This window comes from Staurois parvus, unplaced genomic scaffold (assembly GCF_062004578.1).
Source record: "Staurois parvus isolate SC_StPar_1 unplaced genomic scaffold, SC_StPar_1.0 ptg003669l, whole genome shotgun sequence".
Classification (NCBI taxonomy): Eukaryota; Metazoa; Chordata; class Amphibia; order Anura; family Ranidae; genus Staurois; species Staurois parvus.
This window is the reverse complement of record NW_028321465.1, coordinates 777-14,205: the sequence shown is the minus strand read 5'-3', so window position 1 is coordinate 14,205 and position 13,429 is coordinate 777. Positions and strand designations below refer to the sequence as shown.

The 13,429-nt window shown below is 49.9% G+C and overlaps 1 protein-coding gene across 1 annotated transcript in view; it reads left to right on the top strand.

Moving 5' to 3' along the window:
- The window catches only part of LOC149427542 (phosphatidylinositol 4-phosphate 3-kinase C2 domain-containing subunit alpha-like), a 67,658-nt gene extending 57,225 nt beyond the window's left edge, over positions 1-10,433 (top strand). Inside the window, 4 exon segments of the mRNA XM_089667917.1 lie at positions 56-225; positions 1,053-1,209; positions 2,921-3,030; positions 10,200-10,433. Coding sequence (XP_089524043.1) covers positions 56-225; positions 1,053-1,209; positions 2,921-3,030; positions 10,200-10,428 — 666 coding nt within the window. The 3' untranslated portion in view covers positions 10,429-10,433.
- The last annotated feature ends 2,996 nt before the right edge of the window (positions 10,434-13,429 follow it).

Genomic DNA, 13,429 nt, shown 5'->3' with positions numbered 1-13,429 from the left:
TTACATTGAGCGATTACCTCCCTCTTTCTGACAGACAGGTTCTCTTTATATTTAGGCATCGGAAAACTTCATCTACTCGTGTGCCGGCTGCTGTGTGGCCACGTATGTGCTGGGAATCTGCGACCGCCATAACGATAACATCATGCTACGGAGCACCGGTCACATGTTCCACATCGACTTCGGGAAGTTCCTCGGACACGCCCAGATGTTCGGAAGCTTCAAGAGGTGAATCTCAGAGATGATAAATTCAGCATTTATTACCTGCGATGACTGCTTGGGCTGACCAGTATTAGTGGCCACAGTTCCTACTGCATGATGGGACTTGTAGTTCTCCCATCAACACTGCACAGTGACCGGAAGAGACCCCGGTGATTCTCTATACCCCCTCCTGTACCCCGGCATAGCTGCAGTTCTAATGCACAGAGATGACCTCAAGCTATTTAGTAAGAAGCTGTGCAGTTATGAAGAGTAAAGTATTCATCTGTGGACAGGAAGTACGGGGTAGAATTAGTACCCTGCCCGGAGGTCCCCTTTAAATGTAGTCATGTGACTGTCACCTTCAAATCTCGGACTGAGAGCAGTTGTCTCTTCTTGAAAATCACAATCTGTTCCTGGAGTGTTAGCTTTGTAAATAAAGCCTTTCATTGTATGTGTGCACACTATAAACAGAGGGTTGGGGGGTGGGGGGGTGGGGGGGGCAGGTGATGGGGGGTGGGGGGGTGTCCTCACACTCAGAGCTGTTGTATGAAGCGGGGAGGTGATGGCTCAGGGAATGTACACGGTGATAGAGCTGATACGGCACTCTGATGGGAAATTTCTCTGTGTGATGTGAAGAATGTGAGATCTCTGCTCTGGAATTCCCCGTACATTCTGGTCTTCCAGCAACGTTTCTGTCTGCAGACATTGGTGGAAGCACCGCCATCCCTGAGCGTGTTCCTAGGCGGCTTCCTGCCGAGGTCATTCATTGTCCTCATTCCCTGATATAGAATTATGTATAGTCTGCTCACAGAGTCGTATTTCTGATGTCCTGATTCTGGTTTTGTTCTGTGTAGGGATCGCGCTCCCTTCGTCCTGACCTCAGACATGGCCTACGTCATTAACGGAGGAGAGAAACCCACCAGCCGCTTCCAGCTCTTCGTAGATCTTTGCTGCCAGGCCTATAACCTGCTCAGGAAACACACCAACCTCTTCCTGAACCTGCTGTCCCTGGTGAGGATCACGTTCTACGAACCCCGAGATCTTCTACATTTCCTGACCGCAGTCTGCAGATGTGTGTCCAGATTACCTGACCTTTATATCTATAGGACCTCCTGGGCCTTCATTGTGCTGGCCGGGTCTTGACCTGACCGGAGTCTGCAGATGTGTGTCCAGGCTACCTGACCTTTATATCTATAGGACCTCCTGGGCCTTCACTGTGCTGACCGGGTCTTGTCCTGACCGGAGTCTGCAGATGTGTGTCCAGGCTACCTGACCTTTATATCTATAGGACCTCCTGGGCCTTCACTGTGCTGACCGGGTCTTGTCCTGACCGGAGTCTGCAGATGTGTGTCCAGATTGAGACTGAGCATTATATCTGTAGGACTTCACAGGTCTTCACTGCTGGCCGGGACTTATCCTAACCGGAGTCTGCAGATGTGTGTCCAGATTACCTGACCTTTATGTCTATAGGATCTCCTGGGCCTTCACTGTGCCGACCAGCCCTTACCCTGACCGCAGTCTGCAGATGTGTGTCCAGATTGAGACTGAGCATTATATCTGTAGGACTTCACAGGTCTTCACTGCTGGCCGGGACTTATCCTAACCGGAGTCTGCAGATGTGTGTCCAGGTTACCTGACCTTTATATCTATAGGACCTCTCAGGTCTTTATTGTGCTGGCTGGGTCTTGTTCTGACCATAGTCCATAGATGTGTGTCCAGGTTACCTGACCTTTGTATGTATAGGACCTCCTGGGCCTTCATTGTGCTGGCCGGGTCTTGTCCTGACCGGTGTCTGCAGATGTGTGTCCAGGCTACCTGACCTTTATATCTATAGGACCTCTCAGGTCTTCATTGTGCTGGCCGGGTCTTGTTCTGACCATAGTCCATAGATGTGTGTCCAGGTTACCTGACCTTTGTATGTATAGGACCTCTCAGGTCTTCATTGTGCTGGCCGGGTCTTGTTCTGACCATAGTCCATAGATGTGTATGCAGATTACCTGAGCTTTATACCTGAACTTCATGGTATTGCACTGTGCTGACCCGGGCCCTGAACATTGAAGGCCAGTGATGGACACCGAGAAGGTCTGTGGTCTCTTACTTGGGGTTTCAGGTCACATGATTCATAAAGAGATGAAACTGCTGGATCCGGGGTCGCTTGTCTGTCATTGCAGCTACAGAAAAGGGTCCATACTACAGACTATAACAAAGTGTCTAACGCTTTTTTTCAGTCTGAGGACCCAAAAATGAACACAGTTCCTGAGACCCAGGAGGAAGATTTGCACCACAATGTAAAACCACACAGACAACATGGCCGTATAGTAAAAATATCACAGCAAACCCACAAGCAGTGCTGAATGTGGATCTGTAATCCGAATATATGGGTAAGACCTGCATGAGAAGCACTGCAGGACAACCCTGAGAAGCACTGCAGGACAACCCTGCTAGGACCGGTGGGATGATGGGTGGTGCTGTCAGCCGGATTAGAACACATTGGAAGGCATTAATAAAGAGTGGTGCAAGAACGAGGTGCGCTCTGCTCTTCCAAACATAAACCACAGCAGATGCTGCTCCTGTCAGAGGGACGCCAGCCCTTCATTAGGAGCCGTCTGCTTCTGTATGTCCCTCTCCCATAATATCTGAGATCCCATTTATTCCCGTATTGTACAGACGGCATTCCGGATGCTGTCATGTGATCAGATTTAACTGCTGTGTTACTTTTCAGATGATTTCCTCTGGGCTGCCGGAACTTACAGGGATTCAGGATCTGAAATATGTCCATGATGCTCTCCAGCCTCAAGCCTCGGATGCAGAGGCCACCATCTTCTTTACCAGGTGAGTGACGACCTGTGCCGCAGGTCCCTGAGAGAGGGACACAGGAATTCGGATACGGCCCTTTTATGCTGTTGACTACGAGAGAACCAGACACCGGCAAAGAGAAGAATTGTACGCCATCCCCTATATGACCCCCTGCCCTACCCAGCATGCCTCAGTTTTTCTTTAGTGTCCCAGGAGGATAGACGTCTTCATTTTCCAGCTGTAAGAAAAGTCTGACCAATTTCTGAGCTCGCCTCGTGTATTCGGAGATTCTTCACTATAGTGCTACTTGAGCTGGTCTCCGGTTATCCGGATTGTCCTTCCCTAATCCTGACCTTGGAGGCCGGACCCTGCTGGACGTGTGGGGTTAGCCTGGAGTGTGACCTTCGAGCACTGGGCTCTGCATTGGGGTGATTTCCAGACATTACGTGACTCTCCAAGTCCAGAGTCGAGGAATTTCCTTTGTGTTTGTCCTTAGACTCACTTCATGAGTAAGGCTGGTCAGAATGAGGCGCTTCCGTCATCCGCTGGTTGGAGACTTGCACATAAATCTCCCCACTGCTGATCTGAGCAATACCACCTTTAATGGCGGTCTGTCCCTATCGCCCTCCTACAGTCATCTTGTCACCTCTGGTTCTTTGCTCTGCCCCTCCATTGCTCACTGGAGCACCGGGCAGGAGAAGGGGTGGGAGTGGCTGCTCTGGATATCAGCGGTGCACCGAGAGGCTGAGCCAACTGCTGCTAAGGCATCTAGGTGGATCTCGACATACATACAGAGACTGGAGCGGCTTGGTTGCTTAAGCTTATAGCAGGCTTTAGCTCACTGTCAGCTGATTGTGGGTCATCAGAGTGCACAAGTGCCCTTCTGTGACCCACAAGTGCCCTTCTGTGACCCTCAAGAGACGTATGACCAAAAACGTTTTACCCGTACTTCTGTTTTAGGATGACTTTATTGAAGCTCTGAGTAGGTCAATCCTGACCTTGGAGGCCGGACCCTGCTGGACGTGTGGGGTTAGCCTGGAATGTGACCTTCAGGCACTGGGCTCTGCATTGGGGTGATTTCCAGACATTACGTGACTCTCCAAGTCCAGTTTCATTTTTATAATGTGTATGTAAAGGGAGGGAGTTAAAGGAGAAGTGCGGGAATCAGAAAAAAAACACGCACATGCTAATCTAAGCGGCTGCAACATTGGGCTGATGCTGCAGCTGTCACCCGTCCAACCTGAGACCTAAGCAATCACATGACTGCTGATCACTCGGTACTCAGTCTGCTCTGAGTGGAGGGCAGTGACTGCCATTCACCGCTCTCTGCTCTGCCCCTCCATTGCTCACTGGAGTACCGGGCAGGAGAAGGGGTGGGAGTGGCTGCTCAGGATATCAGCGGTGCACCGAGAGGCTGAGCCAACTGCTGCTAAGGCATCTAGGTGGATCTCGACATACATACAGCTCTGAGTAGGTCATATTATGTATGAGGCGATAATCCCATTTCAGTCAAATAAAGTCCATCTATTCATTGCATGCAAAGTTGTATGTATGTGAATATTTCTGGGGAGGGGGTCCACCGCTTTCATCGGATCCGTAAAGGGGTCTGTCACTCAAAAACGAATTGAGAAGCTTTATAGAGATTCTACTGACAGGTAGTTTGGATCCCTTCTCAAGTCCCAGTCTGAACTGGCTGCTTCTGCCCTCTGTCCCGTGTTGTCATTGACCCTAAAGTGTTATTAAACCCCAAAACAATAACTTAATAAATTTCAGTTTACCAATCATTAGATGTGGTGGCTCCATTAGTTTTCTTTTTTAGTTTTTTTTCATTTATTTTCACCTGGGGATCCTGCCAGAAACACAATTCCTGTCCTAGGGTGCCTCCACTCTGGATGACTCTGAAGACCCGTTTGGGCAGCAGTATTGTCCTTCATGGGATAGGGTAGTGAAGACCCCTTTGGGCAGCAGTATTGTCCTTCATGGGATAGGGTAGTGAAGACCCCTTTGGGCAGCAGTATTGTCCTTCATGGGATAGGGTAGTGAAGACCCCTTTGGGCAGCAGTATTGTCCTTCATGGGATAGGGTAGTGAAGACCCCTTTGGGCAGCAGTATTGTCCTTCATGGGATAGCGTAGTGAAGACCCCTTTGGGCAGCAGTATTGTCCTTCATGGGATAGGGTAGTGAAGACCCCGTTTGGGCAGCAGTATTGTCCTTCATGGGATAGGGTAGTGAAGACCCCTTTGGGCAGCAGTATTGTCCTTCATGGGATAGGGTAGTGAAGACCCCTTTGGGCAGCAGTATTGTCCTTCATGGGATAGCGTAGTGAAGACCCCTTTGGGCAGCAGTATTGTCCTTCATGGGATAGGGTAGTGAAGACCCCTTTGGGCAGCAGTATTGTCCTTCATGGGATAGGGTAGTGAAGACCCCTTTGGGCAGCAGTATTGTCCTTCATGGGACAGGGTAGTGCTAGACTAACTGATCTAGATGCATTTGACTAAAAGGGTTACCTGGAGTTCAGCTTCGTCGTTCTAAAGGGATCCCTCCTGCACTGGGATAGACCTCGGCCTCAGAGAGCGAATGTCTGGAGCCTTCTGCTTCAGTTGTGGTGACTTGTTACAATCATCCAATCTTCTTCCCCCCCCCCCCCCCCCCATGGGCCTAATGTCCATACAGATAGTACATGGCACTCTGGGTACGTCGCTGGGGTGCTGATGTCTTTTCAAAGAGCTCCTGACTCGTTTGGCCATTGATTGCCGTCTTTGTCTCTGCACCTTGATCAATAACGGCACAGCAGGTCAGAGCTTGTTCTTCACCCAATGTAGAAGGTCTAGGTCAGGGGTGGGCAAACTTTTTGACTTGAGGGCCGCAATGGGTTCATATATTGGACCCGGGGGCCGGACCAAGAGTAGATGAATGATGTGTATGTGTCATCCATAGTAAGTATAGTAATATTCCCCCATAGTAAGCATAGTAATTCATCCCCCATATAGTAATTCATCCCCCATATAGTAATTCATCCCCCATATAGTAATTCATCCCCCATAGTAATTCATCCCCCATATAGTAATTCATCCCCCATATAGTAATTCATCCCCCATAGTAATTCATCCCCCCTATAGTAATTCATCCCCCTTATAGTAATTCATCCCCCCTATAGTAATTCATCCCCCTTATAGTAATTCATCCCCCCTATAGTAATTCATCCCCCCTATAGTAATTCATCCCCCCTATAGTAATTCATCCCCCCTATAGTAATTCATCCCCCTTATAGTAATTCATCCCCTTTATAGTAATTCATCCCCCTTATAGTAATTCATCCCCCACATAGTAATTCATCCCCCACATAGTAATTCATCCCCCACATAGTAATTCATCCCCCACATAGTAATTCATCCCCCACATAGTAATTCCTCCCCCCTATAGTAATTCATCCCCCCTATAGTAATTCATCCCCCCTATAGTAATTCATCCCCCCTATAGTAATTCATCCCCCCTATAGTAATTCATCCCCCCTATAGTAATTCATCCCCCATATAGTAATTCATCCCCCATATAGTAATTCATTCCCCATAGTAATTCATCCCCCATATAGTAATTCATCCCCCATATAGTAATTCATCCCCGATATAGTAATTCATTCCCCATAGTAATTCATCCCCCCTATAGTAATTCATCCCCCCTATAGTAATTCCTCCCCCCTATAGTAATTCCTCCCCCCTATAGTAATTCATCCCCCCTATAGTAATTCATCCCCCATAGTAATTCATCCCCCATATAGTAATTCATCCCCCATATAGTAATTCATCCCCCATATAGTAATTCATCCCCCATATAGTAATTCATCCCCCATAGTAATTCATCCCCCATATAGTAATTCATCCCCCATATAGTAATTCATCCCCCATAGTAATTCATCCCCTATAGTAATTCATCCCCCATATAGTAATTCATCCCCCATATAGTAATTCATCCCCCATATAGTAATTCATCCCCCATATAGTAATTCATCCCCCATATAGTAAGTCCCCCCTGTGTCAATTCACTTACCTTTGCTCCGCGCGTTCCTCTCGCCGTTTTCCTGCGCCGTTCCGGTGTAGCATGAAAATCTGTCTCCTATGAGGATCTGTCCCCCTCGACGTATCTGCGCATGTGCCAGTTTCAGGCATTAGCAGCCGATCGGCGATCTCCGGCACATGCGCAGATACGTCGAGGGGGACAGATCCTCATAGGAGACAGATTTTCATGCTACACCGGTCTTCAGGGCGGACTGTGAGAGGAGCCTAGCTCCGCGGGCCGGATTAAAAGGTCCGCCGGGCCGTAGTTTGCCCATTGCTGGTCTAGAGAGACGTCAGCTGAATTCCACTTTGCTCTTTCATCCATCTCTGCAGTAGGTGCACTCAGGTCCTCTGATCCTGGCCCCCACTCAGCCCATAGGGCTCAGACTAAGAGGTCACCTGGCCACTCAGACAAACCTTCTGCATGAAGATGCACACCCACTTCTATTAGTGGCGGGGGGAGGGGGCTGATTGTGTATCCTGGTGGGTCCTTGGGTGGTATACCCCTCTTGCATTCAGGTGCCGAGACACCCGTTTAGCACACAGGCTAATCTTTTGCTTCTAGTTTTCCCTCCTTGCTCCTTATCTCCCCTGTGATACTGCACAGGGTACTGCACCTTCCTTGGTCTCCCTGGGTTCCTTGCTACAGTTTATCTGTTAACTTGGGGCCTGGGGCTGTGCCTCTTCTGGCCCTGGGGCTGTGCCTCTTCTGGCCCTGGGGCTGTGCCTCTTCTGGCCCTGGGGCTGTGCCTCTTCTGGCCCTGGGGCTGTGCCTCTTCTGGCCCTGGGGCTGTGCCTCTTCTGGCCCTGGGGCTGTGCCTCTTCTGGCCCTGGGGCTGTGCCTCTTCTGGCCCTGGGGCTGTGCCTCTTCTGGCCCTGGGGCTGTGCCTCTTCTGGCCCTGGGGCTGTGCCTCTTCTGGCCCTGGGGCTGTGCCTCTTCTGGCCCTGGGGCTGTGCCTCTTCTGGCCCTGGGGCTGTGCCTCTTCTGGCCCTGGGGCTGTGCCTCTTCTGGCCCTGGGGCTGTGCCTCTTCTGGCCCTGGGGCTGTGCCTCCTCTGGCCCTGGGGCTGTGCCTCCTCTTGGCCTCCATTTCCTTCCTTTGGTGGGCCTCCTATCCTTAAGGCATGATCAGCCCCTCATGGTACAGCTCCCACTGGACATCCTCATTGTGGGATGCTCAGGTTACCTCCTGCAAACAGCTATACGAACCCTTATAATGAACAGCTTCCCGCAGAATCTAACCCCCTGCAAGGTCCATCTGAATTGAGCCTCACCAGTTTCCAGCATTTGCAGCCACCCTTTGTGATTGTATGAGGCAGGTTTACTTCCGTCCTCCATAAATGGGCCTCCTTTAGTCAAGGATCTCTGTCTCTTGATGCTAAGGGTTTAGTGTTTCAGGCCTCAGGCTTGCTTGCCTGGAACGGTTTTTCCAGTTAGGATTGGTTCCTTTTGAGGGTGATTTCCATTGTTCTTTCTGTTGAAGGTACTTTCTTCCCTGTTTGGAAGTTTTCTTCCATCTTTTGGTGAGTTCGGGTTCATCAGCTGGCTCAGGTACAGTTTACCATACGTGTAGAGTCTTCCTCTCTGTCAATGACCTTCTCCATCCTGGTCTAGAGCATTAGATGAATCCTCCTTGTTCTCCCTATTTGCCATGTTATCAGGTTCCCATTGTGGATAGGTAAGTACATCCCATCCATCACATACAGCTGATACAGGCACTGGTCCTTCGGGTGGCTCCTGAGCTTCAGGCGGTCCTCAGTCCACCTAATTAGAGCTGTAGTGGTTTGTGCGGTGTTTCCACCACCACAGTTGGACTAGTTCTGGACATCTCCACAGTCTCTGGATTCCTGTCCTTCAATGGATGAGAAAACATGGGATTTTTGTACTTATTGTAAAATTCTATTCTTGAAGTCCATTGAGGGACACCATTTCTTCTGTTTTTTATGCCTTTAGTGCAACTTTACCATGACTGGTAGAGGAGAGGTTATACTGGGGGGGGGGGGCAGCTGGTGGGTCTTTAGGCACTTGTAACCCCATGGGGGGAACCAGCCAGGACCAGTGTTGAAATCTCTCTCCATAGTAGCCTCACCACATGAGCCAAGTACCACAGGAGGGAAAACCTTTATAGTGTAAAAACCTTTTATTAAAATGCTGCCAATAAGAACCTCTCTGTACCCTCACATTTGGTAGTGCATACTGCCGTGCAGCGGGGAAAACTCACGATTTGCTGGAGGCCGACTCCACCATCCCAGCTCCCCCTCCAAGGACTTCCAGGTGTACCTCGTCCCTTCCCTGTAACTGTGGCCCGATGCGTTTTGTCACAGTGCCTCCTGAACAGGGGCAGACTGACAACTCATGGGGCCCCCGGGCAATAGTGGATCATGGGGCCCCTGTGTCCTTGCCCAAACTCAAAAAAGCCTATGAAAAAGGTACCAGGGGCATCTCATGGGGCCCCCTACTGACCCCGGAGCCTCGGCAGTGCCTGAGTTTCCAAATGGTCAGTCCGCCCCTGCTCCTGAAGAAGTCATTACGACAAAATGCGTCAGCCGGAGCCACAGGAAGTGATTGTCTGCATTTTATGAAAAGATTTGTACAAGTTTTTTCTTCCTGTGGTACTTGGCTCATGTGGTGAGGCTACCAAGATTGCAGAACTGGTCCGGCTGGTTTCCCGCCTTGGGGTTAAAAGTGTCTTGAGACCCGCTGGCTTTGAAGGGGTCATGGGAATCTGGTGACTTTTCCTCAGTGAAGGTGGCGGCACACAGGTCAGGTGTTTTACACCAAGAGGACTCTGGGAATAATTCATGAAGATTTAAAGGAATACGGCACTAAGCACCTTTTGTGAATAATCGGCTCTGGATACTTTGCAGCCTTTTATTGCACTTTATGATGGAAATGTTGGCACTATTGGTGGCCAGGTCTTGTGTTCGATGTATGGAGATGTATGTTCTCTATTATCTCTGTGATTTGGTTAGTCGATATTTGGTGTTAAAACTCCGCAGCTCCGAGCTTTTGCCATACCTGTGCCGTGGGAGCTTTTATACTGTTCTTCTTGTAGACAAATACTTGGACTGTATCTGAATTCCTGTGTCCCGGGATGGCGTTTTTCCAGTAATTCCCCTGTCGATGACTCCGCTCCGTCTTCTCTCTCCAGATTGATTGAGTCCAGTTTGGGGAGCGTTGCAACGAAGTTTAATTTCTTCATTCACAACCTGGCCCAGCGCTTCTCAGGAGTCCCTGTGAACGACGAGGCGATTCTGTCCTTTTCCCCGAAGGCGTACTCTATGAAGCAGGACGGGCGCATCCGAGAGGCCTCCATCTTCACCTACCACAAGAGATACAACCCCGATAAATACTACGTAAGTGTCCACACTGCCCTCTAAGAGTGGCCTCCATCTTCACCTACCACAAGAGATACAACCCCGATAAATACTACGTAAGTGTCCACACTGCCCTCTATGAGAGCCTCCATCTTCACCTACCACAAGAGATACAACCCCGATAAATACTACGTAAGTGTCCACACTGCCCTCTATGAGTGGCCTCCATCTTCACCTACCACAAGAGATACAACCCCGATAAATACTACGTAAGTGTCCACACTGCCCTCTATGAGTGGCCTCCATCTTCACCTACCACAAGAGATACAACCCCGATAAATATTACGTAAGTGTCCACACTGCCCTCTATGAGTGGCCTCCATCTTCACCTACCACAAGAGATACAACCCTGATAAATACTACGTAAGTGTCCACACTGCCCTCTGAGAGGCCTCCATCTTCACCTACCACAAGAGATACAACCCCGATAAATACTACGTAAGTGTCCACACTGCCCTCTATGAGTGGCCTCCATCTTCACCTACCACAGGAGATACAACCCCGATAAATACTACGTAAGTGTCCACACTGCCCTCTATGAGAGGCCTCCATCTTCACCTACCACAAGAGATACAACCCCGATAAATACTACGTAAGTGTCCACACTGCCCTCTATGAGTGGCCTCCATCTTCACCTACCACAAGAGATACAACCCCGATAAATATTACGTAAGTGTCCACACTGCCCTCTATGAGTGGCCTCCATCTTCACCTACCACAAGAGATACAACCCCGATAAATACTACGTAAGTGTCCACACTGCCCTCTATGAGTGGCCTCCATCTTCACCTACCACAAGAGATACAACCCCGATAAATACTACGTAAGTGTCCACACTGCCCTCTGAGTGGCCTCCATCTTCACCTACACAAGAGATACAACCCCGATAAATACTACGTAAGTGTCCACACTGCCCTCTATGAGAGGCCTCCATCTTCACCTACCACAAGAGATACAACCCCGATAAATACTACGTAAGTGTCCACACTGCCCTCTATGAGTGCCTCCATCTTCACCTACCACAAGAGATACAACCCCGATAAATACTACGTAAGTGTCCACACTGCCCTCTATGAGTGGCCTCCATCTTCACCTACCACAAGAGATACAACCCCGATAAATACTACGTAAGTGTCCACACTGCCCTCTATGAGAGGCCTCCATCTTCACCTACCACAAGAGATACAACCCCGATAAATACTACGTAAGTGTCCACACTGCCCTCTATGAGTGGCCTCCATCTTCACCTACCACAAGAGATACAACCCCGATAAATACTACGTAAGTGTCCACACTGCCCTCTATGAGTGGCCTCCATCTTCACCTACCACAAGAGATACAACCCCGATAAATACTACGTAAGTGTCCACACTGCCCTCTATGAGAGGCCTCCATCTTCACCTACCACAAGAGATACAACCCCGATAAATACTACGTAAGTGTCCACACTGCCCTCCATGAGAGGCCTCCATCTTCACCTACCACAAGAGATACAACCCCGATAAATACTACGTAAGTGTCCACACTGCCCTCCATGAGAGGCCTCCATCTTCACCTACCACAAGAGATACAACCCCGATAAATACTACGTAAGTGTCCACACTGCCTCCATGAGTGGCCTCCATCTTCACCAACCACAAGAGATACAACCCCGATAAATACTACGTAAGTGTCCACACTGCCCTCTATGAGTGGCCTCCATCTTCACCTACCACAAGAGATACAACCCCGATAAATACTACGTAAGTGTCCACACTGCCCTCTATGAGTGGCCTCCATCTTCACCTACCACAAGAGATACAACCCCGATAAATACTACGTAAGTGTCCACACTGCCCTCTATGAGAGGCCTCCATCTTCACCTACCACAAGAGATACAACCCCGATAAATACTACGTAAGTGTCCAAACTGCCCTCTATGAGAGGCCTCCATCTTCACCAACCACAAGAGATACAACCCCGATAAATTCTACGTAAGTGTCCACACTGCCCTCTGAGAGGCCTCCATCTTCACCAACCACAAGAGATACAACCCCGATAAATACTACGTAAGTGTCCACACTGCCCTCTATGAGAGGCCTCCATCTTCACCTACCACAAGAGATACAACCCCGATAAATACTACGTAAGTGTCTAAACTGCCCTCTATGAGAGGCCTCCATCTTCACCAACCACAAGAGATACAACCCCGATAATTCTACGTAAGTGTCCACACTGCCCTCTGAGAGGCTCCATCTTCACCAACCACAAGAGATACAACCCCGATAAATACTACGTAAGTGTCCACACTGCCCTCTATGCCGATCACAAGTCTACTGGCCAGAAACCTTAAGTGGCCGTCTAGTGTTTGGGGATAACTCGGGTAAAGGATCATTCCACCCAGAAGTGATGTTTTAGTTATTGATTGAGCTTGGCTGTGTTTCTCCGCCCCTTCCTACCCACCTTTGTGTGTTTCTCCACCCCTTCCCCCCCCCCCACCTTGTGTGTTTCTCCGCCCCTTCCCCCCCCCCACCTTTGTGTGTTTCTCCGCCCCTTCCCCCCCCCCCACCTTTGTGTGTTTCTCCGCCCCTTCCCCCCCCCCCCCCACCTTTGTGTGTTTCTCCGCTCCTTCCCACCCACCTCTCTCTGTTTCTCCGTCCCTTCCCACCCACCTTTGTGTTTCTCCGCCCCTTCCCCCCACCTTTGTGTTTCTCCGCCCTTCCCCCCACCTTTGTGTTTCTCCGCCCCTTCCCCCCCACCTCTCTGTGTTTCTCCGCCCCTTCCCACCCACCTCTCTGTGTTTCTCCGCCCCTTCCCCCCCACCTCTCTGTTTCTCGCCCCTTCCCCCCCACCTCTCTGTGTTTCTCTGCCCCTTCCCACCCACCTCTGTGTTTCTCTGCCCCCATGGGGTATTCTCATCCACCTTGTGTGTCTCTGCCCCCCTGGGGTGTTCTAATCCACCTTTTGTCTCCTCCCATGGATGTTCTTACGCTCTGTGTCCCAAATCCTGCCCAGTGCATGGGGG